Here is a 20,443-nt window from a genome sequence, read left to right on the forward strand (position 1 = left end):
TACTGATTAGTAAGAGTGGAACAAGGTGAAAATCTAATTTAAACCAAGGCATCACTTCTAACTAGTAGAGTTAAAGAAGCTTTGTCGAGCAGTCGGAGCGTTCATTCCAGATATGGATTTATTAGACAGGAGCCAATTAGTTTTCATTTCGGAAACAATATTTCCCACATTGATTATATTTCCCTTCTTTTCTAGGGTGATTCTGGAGGGCCCCTGGTCATTCCACACGATGGAAACATCTGGTATCTTCTTGGCATTGTTAGCTGGGGAATCGACTGTGGAAAAGAAAACAAGCCCGGAATTTACACCAGAGTGACTCATTATCGGAACTGGATTAAATCTAAAACTAACATCTAATGCCACCCCTTATTCAAACTGGAGTGTCACACACAACCTCCGGCAAATTTCATTCAGTGTTTATTACCGTGAACATGGTCATCTAGTTCGAGATGCAAACGAGCATGGTGTGGTCAAGTCAGAAGGGGACAGACTTTTTTCCGCATTTACTGAAAAGATTTCACCAACCATGAACACAAAGGATGCTGTCTGCTCCACAAAACATCTCATTACCGCCCTGCTCACCTCTGTTCTTCTACTTCATATTTTTTTCAACTTACAGTAATCGGGAGATTAACTAAATACTAACTGCACCGCCACTCTCTGCCTCTCTCCAGACCCTTCTCTGGTGTCTCCATAGTTTTTGTCGTCCTCATAGAGAATTCTCTTTGGCAGTTTGTCGGTCCCCTGACTCGACAGGCCAAGTTACTGTCTAAGCCAATGCTGACAAATGATGCAGCAAGCACTAGACCCGAGACTGGGACTTCGGAGACGGCAATGAGCAGGTTCATTTCCTTCATCTTCAGATAGGTATTGAATCTTTCCCTGAAACGTCATATTTATATTTGTACATATTTTATTAGACAATTTATTTTGATGCAGTGGGTTTTTAATCACATAAAAGATTAAAAGTGATATTTTTGGCCCTTTCATGAATAAAATGCAAAGGGCAAGAGTCTAATAAAGTTACTTTCAGTTCCATATCTAAAGTGAGAGATGTTGCAATACTTATATAAATTTATTTTTTCAATTGTACTTTATATTCTCTTAATTCATTTTATTTAACTATTTTTATTTTCAACCAGATTTAGAACAATTAAGTACTTGTAAGATGGGACGTTAGCATTAATTAATTCCAAGAAAATGTAAATCCCTAATATAAGAAGCTAAAGTACCAGTAGATATTCATAAAATATTTTTTATAAAATGTTGGCAAGGGTATTGTTGTGCAACAATTCAATTTATTGTTAAATAGCACGTATATTCTACGATAGAATATTTATATAAGACATTCAAATAATCAGGAAAGCATCTTTAGAATACCTTAGTTTCAATTATAAAGTTGGTATTTTCATATGTATTTTGTTGTCCATTTTTCATTTTCACCTGTGAGAATAGAGTAGTGTCAAACCAAACACAGAATTACTCTGTACAGCTTACCTATTTTTATAGTTGATGAGTCAACTGCTGTGGTAAGGTTTTCATTGGGGTTTTGTATTGATTCATGACTAATATATTACACTGTACATATTGAAAGGTATTTATGATAATAAACCAATTTTGTTTTCCCTGAGTTGTCATTGAGTAATGGTTCAACTTTCACACCGCTGACATTTTGTCACAGATGCATCTCTGTTTGGGGAAGGAGGGAGATCATTATAGGCACTGTCTGCCACTTGGCAACATTCCTTACTTCTACACGAGATGCCCGTAGGACACAAAGCATCACTAAGCCCTACAAGGTACTCTGTCCAATATGGTAGCCCTATCCAGATTTAAGTTAATTTTTAAAGTTAAAATTTTATTTCCTTATTTGCACTAATCATGTTATAATACAAACAAATAGCCGTATGTGACTAGTGGCTACTACTCTGTCACCACAGAAAGGTCTAAAGATACAACTTTATTATCCTAGGAAGCGCCTTTTATGATCACTTATTCATTCATCTAACAAACTTCTTGAACCTATGAGTGAAAGTTCCCATAAATAAAAATGTCACAGCTGTGTTTAAGTTCTAAAAGTCTGGTTAACTTCTTATAAAGTTATGAATGCAGAGAGTTGGAATGTTAGAATGTTCTTAGGAGCCATTCATTGCCCACCTCTGTGTGGGAACTAACATTCTTGTGACTATTTGGTACATTTTTCTAGAATGTACTAACAGAAAACTAGCTTCCACGAACCCAAAAGCTAAGGATGTCTTCATATAGCTTGGGAAACCTGCCTCAGAGTCTCCTCTGTTTTGAGGTAACTTGCTACCTAATAGTCACACCAAAATATTTCATTGCCTTAATTTGTACCTTTCTTTTGTTCTATACTTATAAAAATTTAACAAACTTGATACCACATTAGAACATAGCTTCTAGCATAACTTGAATATGTGGTCCCAGGTCATGGTAACTAATCTTTGATCCAGAATATACTATATCGTGTTTCCTTTGAGGCAATAGCTGCATTTTTTGTATTGATAGTCTCCATATGTTAGGTATCAGGCATTCCAGATGTTGTATATACAGCTGTGTTCAAAACCAGGTCTCTACTCTCAAGACTATCAAAAAAAAAGTTTAATGGTATCTTGGATAAGCCCCTTGAGGCGTATGTGTTGGTTGGCATGCCAGGGCCATGCTTAGGTTCTTCTGGTAACTGCATATGTGTTGGCTGGCATGCCAGGGCCATGCTTGGGTTCTTCTGATAACTGCATATGTGTTGGCTGGCATGCCAGGGCCGTGCTTGGGTTCTTCTGGTAACTGCATATGTGTTGGCTGGCATGCCAGGGCCGTGCTTGGGTTCTTCTGATAACTGCATATGTGTTGGCTGGCATGCCAGGGCCGTGCTTGGGTTCTTCTGATAACTGAAACAAACTCTTCAAGATGTAGTAGCGCAACCATGTACACAGGCGAGGCTGAAGTAGAAAACACAGAAATGGAGTTTTTAACCTACCTAGAAAAAGATCAAAGAATACTGCCAATTAATGGCGTATTAAAAATAAAAAGGAACTTTTATTTTGTAAATTGACAAGACTATTTCTTAACCCAGGAAGAGGTATTTATGGCAATCAAACAAAAAAAGTAAGAATTAATGGTAGGCCAATGAGGTGACACGAATTCTACTTAGGCAAGCAGCCAATCAGCCCAAATAAAATAAGAGCTGCATCATACAATCTGTTGTTACAATTTCTTTATAGTTGAGTCTAGGAAATGGGAAAATAGCTCACCACTGCTGCCTACGATGTAGAGACACATAGACCAAATGTGCTACTATAGTGCCATCTTCTGGCCCATCTTATTTTACAAAGTGCAATCCTCAAGAAAATGATGTATAAGGTTTTCCCTGCAGATGATATTTAAATAATCTGACATCCTCTCCCCATGTTCTCTTAAGCAAATTGAAATGTAGAGTTTTGTGTATACTGTTACATTGTCCTACTATGTCACACACATAAAAAAACTATTCATATATTTACATCTTATTTTTAAAATAAGATAATGTTATTCTTATACAAGATCTGTCAAGCAAACTCAGAACTCATGACCTTTCTGTGTCCTGTCCAAACCTGAAACCTGGTCTTCTTGCTTTTTTGGCAAGCACCTTAACTGCTAAGTCATCTCCCCAGCTCTAGGACTGCTTCACTCTTGGGGTTTTATCAGTGTGAGTTCCAATGGGAGAGCTAGTCGGAGCTAGACAGTCAGCAAATGGGAGTAAACTGTAATAGTTACTGTGGCCTGTAAAATCTTAACCCTGGAATTCACCCCAAACCTGCTCCTTAAAACTCACCTTGACCCAGGTAATGGGCAGGCTTGGCTCTTCCGCAGTTCACAGTGCCAGATAAAATAGCTGACTCCTCTTGGAAAACATGAAGTCATATTCCAAAATAAACACTCTGAACTTCCTCATGAGACTAATAGATGAGATGGCATATTCTCAGACACTCAAGAATATAAAATAGATGAGACATCAAAACTTAAATAGTTGAGGAACGATGTTACCTTTCTCACCTTGATCAAGAATGAGAATGCTGTTAAGACTGTGACAATAAGATGCATGAAAAGATGGAAATATTAGACCTAGAACAGAATAGAAATGGGGAAGGATAGGTGAGGAGATCAGTAGCTTCACAGATACAACTAAGAAGTGTATTAATTAATAAGAAGTTCAAAATGAGGAGCCCCCTAGAAAGGTAAGGATAAAATATGTAAATGAAGTTTAAAATTTTCAGAGATATGAAAGATAGACACAGAAATGCCCTATCTTAGACACAGAAATACCCTATCAATAGAAGCCTCGCCGGCTGGAGCAGGAGCTCAGCAGTTACTCTTGCTCTTGTGTTGGTCGCGCTTCTGTTGTTGGGATAAAATATCACAGCACAACACAACTTAAGGAGGAAAGCTCCACTTCAGCCTATGGTTATAAGGGCAGAGAACTTAATCTAAGATGGGGAAAGCATGGCAGGAAAGGGACGCACAGAGGCAGCGAGAACAGGAAGTGAGGTTTAACCCCTTTCAGCCTAACCTCAGTGATCTACTTCCTTCAGCTAGGCTGCGCCCTCTCCAAGCCCTATAACCTACTGAATAGCGCCACCAGCTGGGGATCATGTGCTCAAAAATACAAGTCTACAGTGACATTTCTCATTCAAACCACCACAAATGTTAAATTACATAGCTTGGAAAATGCCCCCTAGTTAATGAGTTGCTCTTTACCCAGTTCTCCACTTTCTCAGTTGAGTAGGCTCTAAAATCATCTTCTGAGAAGGATTTTCAATTGAATATTGCAATCCTTTCAATACCTACTCAGTCCTTTTCATTGTCAGTCACAGCACATGACAGCTAAGTTATCGAGGAGAAGTGTTAAAACTTGAAGGAAGGAGCTGGGCAGCAGGATGAAAGACTGCCTAAGAAAAATCTATAAGCTGTGAGGGTTCGGCAAGTAAGCAGAACTGCTGAGACATCATTCAGTTGTGCTAGCTTAGGTTTCCAGTTCCCTTGGGCCTTGCTTGACCCAAGCACAGGCGATGTGCTGTAACTAAACAGTCAAACTCTGACAATCTACTAGATCATCAGCTGCTGCTGACTTGAGTTTTGAAAACAAACTCTTTTTTTTTTTTTTTTTTTTTTTTTTGGTTTTTTCGAGACAGGGTTTCCCTGTAGTTTCTAGAGCCTGTCCTGGAACGAGCTCTTGTAGACCAGGCTGGCCTCAAACTCAGAGATCCGCCTGCCTCTGCCTCCCGAGTGCTGGGATTAAAGGCGTGCACCACCACCGCCTGGCTTGAAAACAAACTCTTACATTTAGAATTTAACTAATTGTTTTTTTTGATTGACACATAATTATTTATGCGTATTTATGAAGTATAACGTGATGTTTAAAGTCAATGTATATATGGCATAACAACTGATTAGAGCAACAATCATGCCATCACCTTACATTTCCATCATTCATTTATGAGCTCATTCAAAAATCTTCTGTTTTATTGTATAACTGTTCTGTTGTTAACTGTATTTAGTGTGTCATTGACAACAAGAAATTGTGTCTACCCAAATCTACTGTTATTTCCTTAGACAAAATCTCCCCATTTCCATCCCCCTTTCTTTCATCTATCTGGGGTAACCACTTCTATCCTCAACTCCTATTAGGTGGGCTATGGATTCTAACATGTTCCCACCCCTATACAGTGCAGCAAATTTCTTTCCATTTTCAGCTGCCTACGTCATTGTAACTTGCAAGGGTATCTTAGTTTCTCTTGTGTTGCCGCCATGAAACACTCTGACAACATAACTTAAGGGAAATGGGCTTAGTTTACCTCACATTTCAAGGCAGTCCACCAACGCAGAGAAATGTAATTGGCAGCAGCTAGAAACACCTGGTCCCATGGCAACCATAATCAGAAAGAGAGTTGTGAATACCTGCTGGTTCTTAGTTCTCTTCTCTATTTACAGAGTTCAGGATTCCTTCCAGGGACTCACCTCCACAATGGGCATATCTTACCATCCTCAGTCAATGCCATCAGAATAATTACTCACAAACATGCCCAGAGGCTCACATTCAAGGCCATTCTAGGTCCTGTCAAGTTGAGAATCATACTAACCATTAACCACTTCATTCTTGTCAACTTGAAACTAAAACACGTCATTTCTAATCCATAATCTCTTGTTTCTATAGACTCATGGCCATCTGATAATGGAAAATGCATTCAACCTAACATCACCTGTTCCAACAAGCCTTAACAATTTCAACACTATAAAAGTCCAAAAACTCTTAACCGTGATCTCTTAGAAAAACAAAAATAATTTGCAAATTTCCAACATCTAGTGACACAAAATATCACTACTATTTTAAAGAAGAATGACAAGGGCATAGCAAGAAATAATCACACACAAAAGAAAGAAAGAAAGAAAGAAAGAAAGAAAGAAAGAAAGAAAGAAAGAAAGAAAGAAAGAAAGAAAGGAAAGAAGGAAGGAAGGAAGGAAAAAGAAAGAAAGAAAGAAAGAAAGGAAGAAGAAAGAAAGGAAGGAAGGAAGGAAGGAAGGAAGGAAGGAAGGAAGACAGACCACCAAAATCCACAAGGCGAACACTAAATACTGAAGCTCTGTACCCATCTAGGGATTGTAATGTAATCAACTAGACTCTAAAAGGCTTGACACCCCTCCTTCCAGCTATGCTGCTGTGCTGGCTGGTTTTGTGTCAACATGACACAGGCTAGAGTCATTAGCAAGGAGGGATCCTCAATTGAGAAAATGCCTCCATAAGATCTGGCGGTAAGGCATTTTCTTAATTAGCTATTGATGGGGGAGGGCCTAGTCCATTGTAGGTAGGGCTATTCCTGGACTGGTGATCCTAGATTTTATATGAAAGTAGGTTGAGCAAACCACATGGTAAAAGCGCATAAGCAGCACCTCTCCATGGCCTCTGCATCAACTCCTGCATCTTGGTTCCAGTCTTGCTTGAGTTCCTGTCCCGACTTCCTTCAATGATGGACTATGATATGAAACTACAAGCCAAATAAATCCTTCCCTCTACAACTTGCTTTTGGTCAAGGTTTTTCAACAAGCAATAGTAACCTTAAGGCAACTGTCGAAAGCACTCAAAGATTTTCTCCTAGGTTGCCTCCATTCCATTGCCTTAGCTCTCCTTGGTCTATGTTGCATGGTACTGACATCTCCAGCATCTGGAGTCTCCAGGACTGGAACCTAGGTTTCAACTCCACAGCTGCACATAATGGCTTCTCAGGCCTTCTTTCTGGGACTTCAACCCTACCATACATGGCCTGGCCATGCTAACAAAGTCAGCACCACAAGAAGGGCATTGCTACAGTCTAGAGATATTGCCTGAGCCTCTTGGACCACAGCCAGATCAACTGTGTACTGATCCTGGGGAAACACTTTCCTGGGCATTGACTTTTCAAAATCAGAGAACTCCTTATTTTTAGGCTTATTTACTTTTGATACATTTTTTGAGAAGTCTGTATGTAAGCACACTTTGTTAACATCATTTCCCCTTGTCCCTCTCGCCTCTGCTCCAACTCCATCTCAAATTCATCACCTCCTCTACAATTATTATTGTTATACATACACACACATAAAAAATTACTGAGTCCATTTATTTTTTCTCATATATACATGTATTCAGAGATGACTACTTGGAATTGGATAACCTATAAGTGGCCCTTTCCTTGGAGAAAACTGTTTCTTCCTTCTCCGACATCCTTTCATTGCCTATAGCTTCTCATCTAGGGGTAAGGCCTTGTGAAATTTCCCCTTTTCATTTTGGCATGTCAACTTGCATCTTGCATGGTCATTATGCAGGTTTTGTTTAAGCAACCATACTATGACTGCAATTTCAGTTATATGTTGTATCTAGAAGTCAACCAGCTCTCAGCAGGCATTCTTTCCTTCTGGCTCTTAGTATATTTCTATCTATCCTTATTTCTGGGATACTCCCTGAAATGTAGGTGTAGGAATTGAACTGGTGCTTATACAACACAGGGTTGTATATGGTCAGTCAACCTACAACCTATTCTCTGCCTTTTAATCCATTGTAGATCTTTGTACAAGGCTCTGTCTGCTACAAAAACAAGCTTCCTTATTAAGGTGTGACCTGCTTAGTTTTATGTCACCTTGACACAAGCCAGACATTTTGAAATAGACAACCTCAATTGAAAAAATAATCCCCCTGCTAGATTGACCTGCCATGCATTTTCTTGATTTGATATAGGAAGGCCCAAGTAACTGGCCAGTACCACTCCTTGGCTGGGTACTATGAGATCCTAGGCACTGTAAGAAAGCAGGCTGAACAAGTCATGGGAATCAAGCCAGTAAACAGTCATCTTCCATGGCCTCTGCTCCTATGTCTGCCCTGAGTTCCTGCCCTGGTTTTCCTCTGTGATGGACTTATAATCTAAAGGTGAAATAAACCCTTTCTTTCCCAAGTTACTTTTGGTTGTATCTTATCACACAATAGGAACCCTAAGTAATAAAAGTGGAGAGAGCTGCATTATTTACAGCTATAAGAATAAGGGTTTATAATACAGTGAGAAACTGTATTGATTTAGGAAAATGGTAGCAATAGTTTCCTTACTACGACCTCTCCACCCAAAGGTGTTTGGCTAAGTTTACAGTACCCAGCTTGAATTCCTTTCTATTGAATGGGTCTTAAGACCAATAAGACAGTTTTGGAGTATTCCTAAAATAAAATCGTCACTATACCACCATTGGAGCTATGTCGCTGGACTGGACATTTGCTGTATATCATAGCATTTACATACACCCAAAGGAAAATTTATTTTATAAACTTACTTAAAAAATACATATATAACATATAGGCTTTTTTTTCTTTAAATGAATTTGACTCTTCACAAGGTCAAGCCTCCAAAGGACAGGATTTTGCCCCAAGGACAGTTTTTCTATTGTCCCAGTGCAACACTGGATATTTCTCCCCAGTAAGGATGATCTCTTTTTTTGTTTGTTTTTGAGACAGGGTTTCTCTGTGGCTTTGGAGCCTGTTGTCCTGGAACTAGCTCTTGTAGACCAGGCTGGCCTCGAACTCATAGAGATCCGCCTGCCTCTGCCTCCCGAGTGCTGGGATTAAAGGCATGCGCCACCACCACCCAGCAGGATGATCTCTTAAACAAGTACAGCACCTTGTCACACCAGGCCAAATATGATTCTGTCTTGAGATTTCACCTGCCACAAACGATAATAGTAAAAGTAATCATCATCATCTTCACCACCATCATCATAATGTCATTGTTACCATCATCCATCATCTTCAAAATTCAACCTCATTTAATCTTTTAGGATATCAGCAGAATAAAACCAGATTCTTGGCCAAAATACAATATGACTGGATAAGTGAACAGAAGTCTTGTTCCTGTCTGAAAGCTCAACTGGCTAGGTTCCTCTCACCATTTTTTCCTTCAAGATCCCAGCACCATGGCCCCTTATGCTCTGCTTCCTGTATTTAAGAGTTTTCCTAACTCAAAGTTCCAAACTCTTCCACATTTCAGCCACAGAACAATTCTAACAATCACCTAAGAACCACTTAGTCAGGTTGGTCAAAAACAGCCTGAGTTTTGCCCGAGTTTCTTTTCTGACACTGAGATAAAAGATCCTGACCAAAGCAACTTATGGGAAGAAGGGCTTATTTTAGCTCCCAGTTCATGGTACAACTGACAGGACAGGGAAGAGAAACAGTGGAGCATGAAGCAGCTGCTCACATGGCATCCATAGTCAGGAACAGAAGACAGTAAGGCACACTGGTTCGGGGTTCCCTTTCTCTTTGTACGGCTGCAGAATATTTGTACGCTGGAAGATGTGTTTTTGTCAAGTCACCTTCAGATTGGTTTAATAACGTGATGAATGGCCAATAGCTAGGTAGGAGATATAGGCAGTGTTTCCTGGGAGAGAGAGGAAGAGAAGGAGAATCTAGGCACACCGGAGATACCAGGAGACATGAAGAGGAAACAGGAGGTGCGAGATGGCAGAGAGGTCACGCCACATGATAGAATATAGATTATTATAAGTGAAAAGTAGATTATTATAAATGGGCTAATTTAAGTTATAAGAGCTAGTTAGGAACAAACCTAAGCTATAGGCTGAGCTTTCATAATTAATATTAAGCTTTTTTGTCATGATGTGGGAGCTGGCTGGTGAGACAGAGAAACATTCCCTACAATTTACCTGGTCTAGGAATCCAGAAAGGGACTGCCCATACACAGAGGGCAGGGCTTCCTGCCTCAATTAATCAATCAAGATAATATCCCCAGATATGTCCAGAGGCTCACCTGGAAGGTGAGTTTAGATTCTGTCAAGGGGACAAGACTAATCATCAACAAAAGGTGACCCTATACCCAGAAGCACCAGGCAGTTTCCCAAGGTAGTTGCTGATGAAATCCTCAGTAACTTATTTCTAAGAGAAATCGGATTAAAACCAGGCTGAAACATTACAAGGCACCCAGCAGACAAGGGAAGGAAGGGAGTGTTATGGAAGGAAGTAGAACTTCCATGGACTCTGGTATAGCAGAAGATTCTTTTTAGCCAAATCCATGTACTGTGACCGGATAATCTGTACCATTCCATGTTCTAAATTAGTTTCAAACTATATCGTGGTACATTTTCTTCATCAGAACAATGATGTGCCTTTGGGTTTACTTGTTCCAGAAAAGAGAGAGGTTTTCTCAACTTGAGCAAACTTCCCAAGGCTGTTGGAACAAGCAAAAGGGATTGCCTTGCCAAAGGATTACCTTTGAACTTGACAAAATTACAACCAGATTGCACCTCTCAGTGTTGCAGAAGCTAAAACAAAGGTTTGCACAGTAATCTTTTAATTTACAATGCCTTTCATATTTATATCAAATACTTGCTACTAATTTCACTAGCTAGCAACATTAAAACATCTACACCTTCCCATCTTATTCATTTATTAAAAGGATGAACGGTATAGTAGAAATTCAGATAGCATTTTTACATCATTATCAGGCCGTATCCTTGCTTTTACGTGGAACAGGGAAAACAGGCTCCTCCTGAAGTTTCAAGGACAAAAGCTTTCACAGCCACCATCTCTCGGGAGATTCCAGAATGCTGAGTAAGTGGGATTTTAGCATGCCCTGCCTACTTCAACTAAAACTGTTTCCATGTGATCAGTGTATTTAGCTTCAGAACAAAACTGTTAGCACAGTGACTCAACTCTGCACTCATTCTCATTGAAGAAATGCTAACAGTTGTAATTCATTATTCCAAGAGGACTTCTGTGTGTGTGTATCCCACATTAATGTTAATATGAAAAAAGAAGTATAAATTTTTATGCAAATATAAAAGACCATTTTGAGACTAATTAAAATGATGAAAGTTAATAGGTATGTGAGATCAAATGAAGTCATAGGAAAGAGTTGTAAGTGCTGAGGCCAATTTTGAAAGATCTGGGTATTTTGTTTCTTTTGTCGCAATTCTGGGTTCTATGCACCTAAAGAAATCTAGTCTTCAATAAACTAAAGAAACCAAGACTTAAGAGACCATCCATGACAAAGAAAATAGTATTTACAAGAATTCCTTGAATAAATCAGTAAACATACAAGCAACAGAAAACGACAGTAACAAATGTGGGAAGGGGTAATCTGATATCCAGTTTAACAGCATAATATTTCATGTCTATTCTTCAATGAGAAAAAAATAAGGAAGTGTGGTCCATTTCCAGGAAAAACAATGATTAGCAGGAACAATTCCAGAGGAAAGATGGACCTAGGGATTACTAGACAACGACTTTTAATCATCTCAAAGACAATTGGGCAGAATTCATACCAACATTTATATAGAATTTCAAAGAATACTAATTATTCCAAATGATTTCAAAAAGAAAAGATGGGAGATTCATACTTCTAGATCTTGAGACATGTGGCAAAACTAATCAAGAGTGTAGTGCTGGGGCTGCAGAGGTGACTTGGCAGTTATGAGCCTTATAGCTCTGGCAGAGAACCTGACTTCCATTGTGAGCAACATGAGACAGCTCACAGCCTGCTTGCATTTACACACACACACACACACACACACACACACACATACACACACCACCACCACCACCACCACCACCACCACCATCACCACCACCACCACCACCACCACCACCACACTTTTAAAAATTTAAAGACATCTATTTTAAAACAGTGTAAGCCAGGCATAGTAGCACACGCCTCTCATCTCAGTGCTCTGGAGACAGAAGCAGGTGGATCTTTATGAGTATGAGGCTAAGCCTGCCTTTTCTACCAATGAGTTCCAGGACAGCCAGAAATACATAAAAATACTCTAAAGAGTTCAGTACTTGAAGAAGGACAGACTGATGCATAAACTAATGAATGAGAATAGAAACAATCCAATAAGTAAAGGATATAATGTTTTCAACAAATAAAATTAATTATAAAATCTAGATATCCACTTACAAAATAATGAAATTTGTACCATTTAATTTGCATCACACACAAAAATCAACTCCAGTGGGACAAAAGGCCTTAAGGGAGCCAAAGAATACAAATCTTAGAGTAAAAAAAATAGTAGACAAATTCCATGGCATTGGATTTGGCAGTGGATTTTTTGGACACCTAACCAAAATGACTGACAACAAAAGAAGAAATACGTAAATGGGACTACATCAAAATTTAAAACATCTTTACATCAGAGCACACTATTTGGCTTCTCAAGAAACTAAGCACAAATTATGATACACTTCAGCAGCTCCATTTCTGGGTATATGCCTGAATAATCAAAGGCAGGGACTCACGCAAAACATTTCTGTACTCATGTTCACAGCAGAATCATTACGGTTGAAAAAAGTAGATGAACTTCAACAGACTGAGAGATAAACAAATAAGCAAGTCATGAGCAAATATTGCATATCTCATGTAGCTTTAAGAATAAATTCTGTAACATGCTCTAACATAGGTGTACCCTGAGAATTTTATATTGAATTAAATTAATCAGTCGTGGAAAGGCATATAAGATTTGACCTCAGCGAGGTAATACGAATAGTCAGGTTACACTAATTATAATCAATTGATTTGTTAATCAATTAGTACTAATTAATTTAAATTAATAACTACACAATGCTATTGTAGAATAGTCTTTCTGGGTGCTGGAGTTAGAGAGGAATTGGGCTTTAGTGCTGAGTGGATTCAGAGTATGTTTGGGAATAAGGAACAAGCTGGGGAAGCAGATAGTTGTAATGCTTACAAGATATTGTGAATGTGAATATACTTATTTCAGAAAATAATATGCTTAAGAGTGGTTTATATAGTAAGTTTTATGTTTTATATATATTTATATAATAACATCCAAAAATAAAAGAGAGAGAGAAAGGAGAGGCAGATGAGACAACCTGGAGAGGCTATAGGCAGAAGCTGGAGTTACCAATCACAAGCCAAAGGGTCCCTGGTCCATAAGTGCTGGAAGATGCGAGAGGAGGGTAGGCCTGATGCTACAAACCTGCAATCCAGCCACCTGGAAGCTAAAGCAGAAAGACTGTAAGTCAAAGACCTGTCTGGGATACAATGCCAATTCAAGGGCAGCCTGAGGACTTCAACAAGAGCCTGTTTTAAAATGTTTGGTATATAGCCCATTAATACAGCAATACCCTTGCATGTGTGAAGTTATTCATTCAACACTCAATATCTCAATTTTAAAACATCAAGTAATGAGTCTTCCCTAGACTCCTCTAGAAAGATCACAGTCTGTTGACGTCTTGATTTGGGACATACGGTATCCATAATGATGAAAAAGTTTTATATTTGAAATATTTATATTATTTTTAATATATTTTAATTTTTAGTTAGGACTCTAAGTAATTGACTTCACTGTGACATTTTCACACATATAGCATCACACTTAATTTTATTTCTAACTTTTCAGATGTGTAGTAATATGTTAAGGACACTGGTAGTGACGTAGGAGCAACTGCCACCCAGGAGGGACAAAGGGACTACCCCAAGGTACAGAGGAGTGTGCAACTGCCACCCAGGAGGGAGAAAGGGACTACCCCAGGGTAGAGGACTATACAACTGCCACCTGAAGGGAGAAAGGGACTACCCCAGGGGCACATAATAATGGAAGAAACTGGATCACACTGCATACTCTATCTGCTCTAGAAGGCGGGCAATGAATGATAGAAACCGAGTTGGTCAAAGTTCCTTTCATCAGAAGAGTCAAAGGGAAAGAGATGGAGGCTTCAGTTTTGCTACTAAGACATTAACGTGAACAATGAGCACACATGCGCTGGCTGTGTTGTTTGCCTAAATGAAAGAACTTATTTCTTCTTTTTAGGCTTTTCCCACTCTGATAAATACCAATATACATGTTGCTGTTTATTACATTAGACCATTTTTAAAACATTTCATTTGACATTTATTTGCCTATATTTTGACAGTAGGCATTTAAGTAAACTGTTAGTGTATTGATTACTATAACAATGTATCTTCTATGATAAATTAGTATTGTGCTAAATTCAATATATGCTGACACTTAAGATGAGTGTTTTTCAACCAGAATTGCATGATTCTTTCTTTCTGAGCACTTTATGTTGTTGTCCCTAAACTATTCCTATGCATACCAATAATCTCCTTTAAACTCTTAATCCTATTGCCTTCATAATATATTTCTCACTTAAAATCTATGGAACCACTTTCTTATTTAACAAAGGTTATATATATATATATATATATATATATATATATATATATATATATATATATGAGAGGGGGAGAGGAGAGGAAAGGAGAGGAGAGGAGAGGAGAGGAGAGGAGAGGAGAGGAGAGGAGAGGAGAGAAGAGAAGAGAAGAGAAGAAGAGAAGAAGAGAAGAAGAGAAGAAGAGAAGAAGAGAAGAAGAGAAGAAAAGAAAGGAGAACCAGAACCATTTCTTTCCTGCTGGGAGTATGTTTTCTCTTCCTGCTTTCTCCAAGCTGTCCTATGGGCTGAGGCTTCTGTGTTCAGACTTGTCAAACTCGTTTCTTTTCAACTACTTGTCATTTGTTTCCTTATTCCTTCCAGTAGTAGATGTCTAATACCTGTAGGGATGTCATAGAGTTGATTGGAACGTCCTGTTCAGTGGCTGGCATCGGAAAACTCCCTTCCTCCCATTCATGATGTATCTGCATCGGTAAGTTCATTTTGTTTCCTTTGGGCCCTGCTTCTTTGCTGTGCTGTGCTGTCTGCCAGTGAATAGCTTCCCCAGTGTCGGAGCATGGCTGGGGAGGGATCCTTCAGGGATTCAAATGTCAGTTAAGCTTGAGACAGTTCTGGAATCTTTATAGTGGGCTGCATTAAGTAATCTCTGTGTTAAAAACTGGTGGTTTTTTGTAAAAGAAAATATCGGCAGCAGCATTATTTCTTGTTGCCAAGTTCAATAGTTAGTAATCGGGATAGCACTGGGAAAGGCATCACACTTTGTCCTAGTTGATTCTGAAACAAAAGCCGCTGGTGGTGATGATGGTGGTGGTGGTGATGGTCGAGGTGGTAGTGGTGGTGATGGTGATGGTGGTGATGATTTGTTTTAAAACAGTCCTCACAGCAGCAGCCCAGCAGTATCTAGACTGTTCCTTCAGCTTTTTCTCCTTGTAGCCTTGTGTTGGTTCTTGTGGAGTGAGGGAGGTTAGAAGTCATGAACTTCAGAGACCCCCCAGTCCACTGTAGAGAACCTTACACCTGAGGAGAAGCTGAGCTAGCAGGAGATTGAGACTGGTGCTGGTGTGATGACTTTCTACAACTTCTTCTACTTAGTGAGGAAAAGTAAAAAATAAGAATTTTTAAATAGGATTTGCCACATCTAAAGATAGAAAAAGCTACTTTGATATAACTATATATTTAAAAATGGTGATTTTAATAACTAGGATGATAACATTTCATTTTTGTTAATATTTATAATATTAACAAAATATTTTACATTAAATATTTTACATTTTTCATTCAAGAGCCTGGCCAACCTGCCATTAATGCCTATCTTAATGAATGAAATCTGAAGACACAGAAGTTAGGATACTTCTCCATGCTTACAGGACTGTCAGATGTCCGAATTTTGTAGTCTTAAACATACATCATATAATATTATTAATGAATGAGCATAGTCACCTTATTAACCTCTATCTTGGTAGGTAGAAGGCACCATCCTGGGAACTTCATGTGTGAGAATTTGATCCTAGACAGCTGCTAAGTCAGTGAGCTTCACCAGACATCCCTCCAATCTCGGGAGACTTATCTAGATCAGAGCTTTAAAAGAAATCATACAGTAACCATGATTTCTGACACACTTAGGAGGGTCACCAGTGTCTCACGCATAGCCAACACTGCACAGATATTTACTTAACACACAAGCAGGCTAACAAGCACAAACACTTTATGCTAATGTTTTGCTTATTTGTTAAAATTCCTTGAATTAGAAAATTCATACTCAATGTTTATAGATGTTAAGACATTATAAAGCAAAACCTTACATTTCCCATTTTTTCCTGTCAAAATTATCAAGTTTTGAAAGTATAAGCACAAAAAGTTTTCTTTTCTAGTGAACAATTATGTACCTACAAATTTTTATGGTTTAGGGAAACTGTATTATAGGAGTAATGTTAGTTATTATAGGAGTAATGTTAGTGCTCCATTTTCACCATTTCAGATGTCAGTGACATATCACTAGCAAAAAAAAAAAATCAAGATGGTAAGAAACACAAGGGAGCAACAGTTGCTTTGGGTCAAATTCAGGGAAACTCACCCAAAATGGAAGATTCACAAGCGATAGCAAATCTCACTAATGGCATTCATAAAGACTGAGGGCCAGAAGGTGCTAAATAATTGAGGGATAACCTGAGTCTTACTTACACTTTTTCTAAAGTGCGTCCGACGGTTCTGCTCAAGATCGTACTTCTTATTTCTTCACTATCTAGGAACACAATGTGGAGGACTTGGGAATATACCATTTGATTCACATGCCTGTTCTTTGTGCTGTATGAACCTGGATGTCTCCGCCATGGGGTCTGTGATCTCATCTCTGGTCTTGGGTTGGCAGAACTCCATTTAGGTTTCCCTGTAAGAATAGCCATATTCCTATCCTTTCAAAATCGTTATTGGCTTGGGGGATTTCACTCTAAAATCTCACTTACCTACTTTATAGCAGATTAGCTATCCTTCACCTGAATCTGGGACAGGCTTCTCAGAAGCCCTCTTATCTTCTAGCTCCTTAGTATAAGCAGTGCTTTATTAAAAAAGAAGACTAAACTCACCTTTTGGTTATCGCCTTTAGGGGAAAAGGCTGTTTGGGAAAAGTACATTACAAATATTTGTGTTTTAATTGCAATTTGATTTTCAATAACTGTTTAAATTACTTGTTAATTTGTTAAGTGCAGTTCCTGATACAGTCTAAAACTGTCTTAAGAGTTAAAATTACTAACTGGCAATTATCGATTGAATATTATATTTTCTGTTTCCAGCAAAGTCATGGTACTTATAATGTGCCTTCTACACATGTTAGATCATGTAATCCTCCCATGTCTGTGACTTAGCTCCTGTTAGCAACTCACCTTTATAAGTGGAGAAAGTCACGAGCCCAACATTATAAATTAATTAGAAGAAAAGCTAGAACCTAGGTGTGGAGGCAAAGCCCGAGATGAACTGAAAGGCTGTCCTGCTTTTTCTCTGTTTAACAACTTTTAAGACTATAATATTTTGTGTTTTCTAATCCTAAATTTTTGTGAAGTATTGAGTATCATCAATTTCAGGTATCTCTGATTGAAGTGAACATCCATGTCATCGAGATTTAAAAAGGGAATTGGAAATTGTTGTCTTAGTTGTGCTCTCATTTCCTGATAGCTATAATATGGGGAATAATATTTCTAACAAAAGAGGAAGACTGAAGATATATAATACTTATATACTAATATACATATATATAGAGAGAGTAATATATATATATATATACTCTCTCTATATATATACACATTTAGGGGTTAAGATTGTTGGAATTTATTGTCAGAGTAGTACATAATTCCATATGGGATGGTAATTTTTTGTATTATTATAATAAGGACTTTTAGTATGCCTGTTTATTTAAGATGCATGTTTAAACCACAGTATTTATTAGATTATTTATTCATTACAATCCTGGGAAAAACAAACCTCTGTTATTATCCTGTTTACATGAGAAGAAAACATTGCCCAGATCACAATTAACTCACACACTCATTTATATGTCTGAAAATCCTGAGCAGTGGCCAGAAATGAACCCAAGGTTTGCTTTATCCAGTAAGCAAACCTTGGACTATTCTGTCTTGGTTGTCCACATTTGGTATCTGGTGTATTTGTGTTGCTTTCACTGGTTGAATAAAGAAACTGCCTTGGCCTTTTGATAAGGAAGAGCTTGGCTCTGGCTTTCCTAGTGAAATGGTAAGGCTGAGGTTAGTCTCACCAAGCTGTGGCAACAAGTATGTGAGATCATTATATCAGTGGTTCTCAAACTCCTTAACGCTGAGCCCTTTAATACATTTCCCCATGTTGTGGTGACCTTAACCATCAAATAACTTTTGTTGCTCCTTCATAGTTATAATTTTATTACAGTTATGAATCACAATGTATATAACTGATATGTGGGATATCTGATATGTGGCTGCTATGAAAAGGTCATTCTGCCCCCAAAGGATGTTACCCTACATGAAAGCCCCCAGACCAGAGTGGATTCGGTGTATACTAGAGACCTTCATTTGCTCTTTTTGTGCCTTTTCACCTATGGGTAAGGTTTATTGTCGCTCCTCCACAGAGGACAGGGAACTGAAGTTGACGAGGTTGTGGAAACCTCAAAACCTAAGTCACTCCACACACTGAAACCAAGCATACCCTAAACAGTAAGTCAAAGTTTCCATATAAAATGCTTATAGATGGTGTTATATGCAGATGGAGAATTAGAGAATCTCTCAAAGTGTTTAACTTTCATATTTGTTAGCAAAATGAAACTTTGTTGTTTTTGCTATTTTAAGTATTTACAGAAAAAATGTTTACCGTACTGCATTATTTTTAATCGCACAGGTCTTAGCAGAAGTTGTACTATGAAGCTGGGTGTGGCGGCATATCCCTATGATGTGCACCCAAGAGAACTGAGGCAGGAGGAATGTGTATGTTCAAGGTCAGCCTGGGCAGCAGAATAAGACATAAAGTGTTGTAACATGGTTTCACCTAACTTAGAGCCCATACATATTCATCATTACTACCCCAAACTCGGTGTGTTTAAAACAAAGTAAAGTCTTACGAAAAAGTTGAGGAAAATAGATTCAAGTGGAAGAGAAGAGGATGCATAACTAAATGAAAAGGTTAATAGATAAATAAAAACTAAAAAAATGAAGAGTAGAATATATCACTATGGCTGGTTAACTTCTTAGAAGTAATTTTGGAATATATTTGTATTGTAAGATGCTGCGACACAGGCATTCACATAAATAGAATTCACTCAGTACATAGATGATTATTCCACCCTGAATCTTAATCTACAATCCAACATACTTATTACACAATTTAGTGGAAGAAACTGAAAAATGTGTCAAGACTAAATATGCACATACATACACATAAACACACATACACTACATAGGAACATTAAGTACTACCTATATCTTATGGAACACAGAACATTGTATAGTAAGCTTTGTTTAGCCTGTTTGTTTAATCCTTTATTGTCCTATTAATTATAGTACACATATTAAATAATATCTTGATTTTATTGTATCAATTGAACCACAGTAGAAAGTACTCTTATCCTTGATTAACTTGCACTAAAAATGTCCTGGGTACTTTCTGATGTCTATTTGTATAAACTTCTTTGGGGTAACTCCAAGATGATTAAAAGCCCAAAATGATCCTGGTACCAGAATTCCTTGCAATATCTTCAAAATAAAATTCTCTTTTTGGGGGGAATGGCTGATTTCTTTCATGTGTTGTTATAATAACAACAAATTGTCTGATAATGGCCACATCTGTATGTTTCTTACTGAGTGGAGACCATCAATGGGACAGAGAGAAGGTATTCTTAGAAGCCTTTGGCTGACATCGTCCTCTGACTGTCAAATTCTCACAGTTAAGCCCCTTCAAAAGCTGGGTTTGGTTTCTTGGGACCAGGGCAAAGAGATGAGGATCTGATGTACCTCCTGCATTTCCATTTTTCTTCTCAGTTTCTTAACTCAGCACAGCCTGAACTTCATTGTCATTTCCCCACAGAAAATGTCCTTTGTTCTCAGTGCATGGTGATATTTTACATAGTTTTCGCTTTCTTGTCTTGAAAGAAATACGAGATGGTGGGTGTCTTGGTTGCACCTGTTGTTAATGAAGCCTCACACTGGTGAGAACACATACACACCTATGTCTTCTGTCCCTTCTAAGAAAAAGGAGGGC

At 38.2% G+C, this 20,443-nt stretch overlaps 2 protein-coding genes across 2 annotated transcripts in view; both read left to right on the forward strand.

Moving 5' to 3' along the window:
* LOC119806629 (transmembrane protease serine 11G) overlaps positions 1 to 357 on the forward strand; it is a 32,774-nt gene extending 32,417 nt beyond the window's left edge. Inside the window, exon 11 of the mRNA XM_042054645.1 lies at positions 196 to 357. Within this exon, the coding sequence (XP_041910579.1) occupies positions 196 to 357 (162 nt within the window). The remainder of the gene's footprint in view (positions 1 to 195) is intronic.
* Positions 358 to 4,212: 3,855 nt separating this feature from the next.
* Tmprss11a (transmembrane serine protease 11A) overlaps positions 4,213 to 20,443 on the forward strand; it is a 53,635-nt gene continuing 37,404 nt past the window's right edge. The window contains exon 1 of the mRNA XM_042054649.1: positions 4,213 to 4,232. Within this exon, the coding sequence (XP_041910583.1) occupies positions 4,213 to 4,232 (20 nt within the window). The remainder of the gene's footprint in view (positions 4,233 to 20,443) is intronic.

Source organism: Arvicola amphibius, chromosome 1 (genome assembly GCF_903992535.2).
Source record: "Arvicola amphibius chromosome 1, mArvAmp1.2, whole genome shotgun sequence".
Taxonomy (NCBI): Eukaryota; Metazoa; Chordata; class Mammalia; order Rodentia; family Cricetidae; genus Arvicola; species Arvicola amphibius.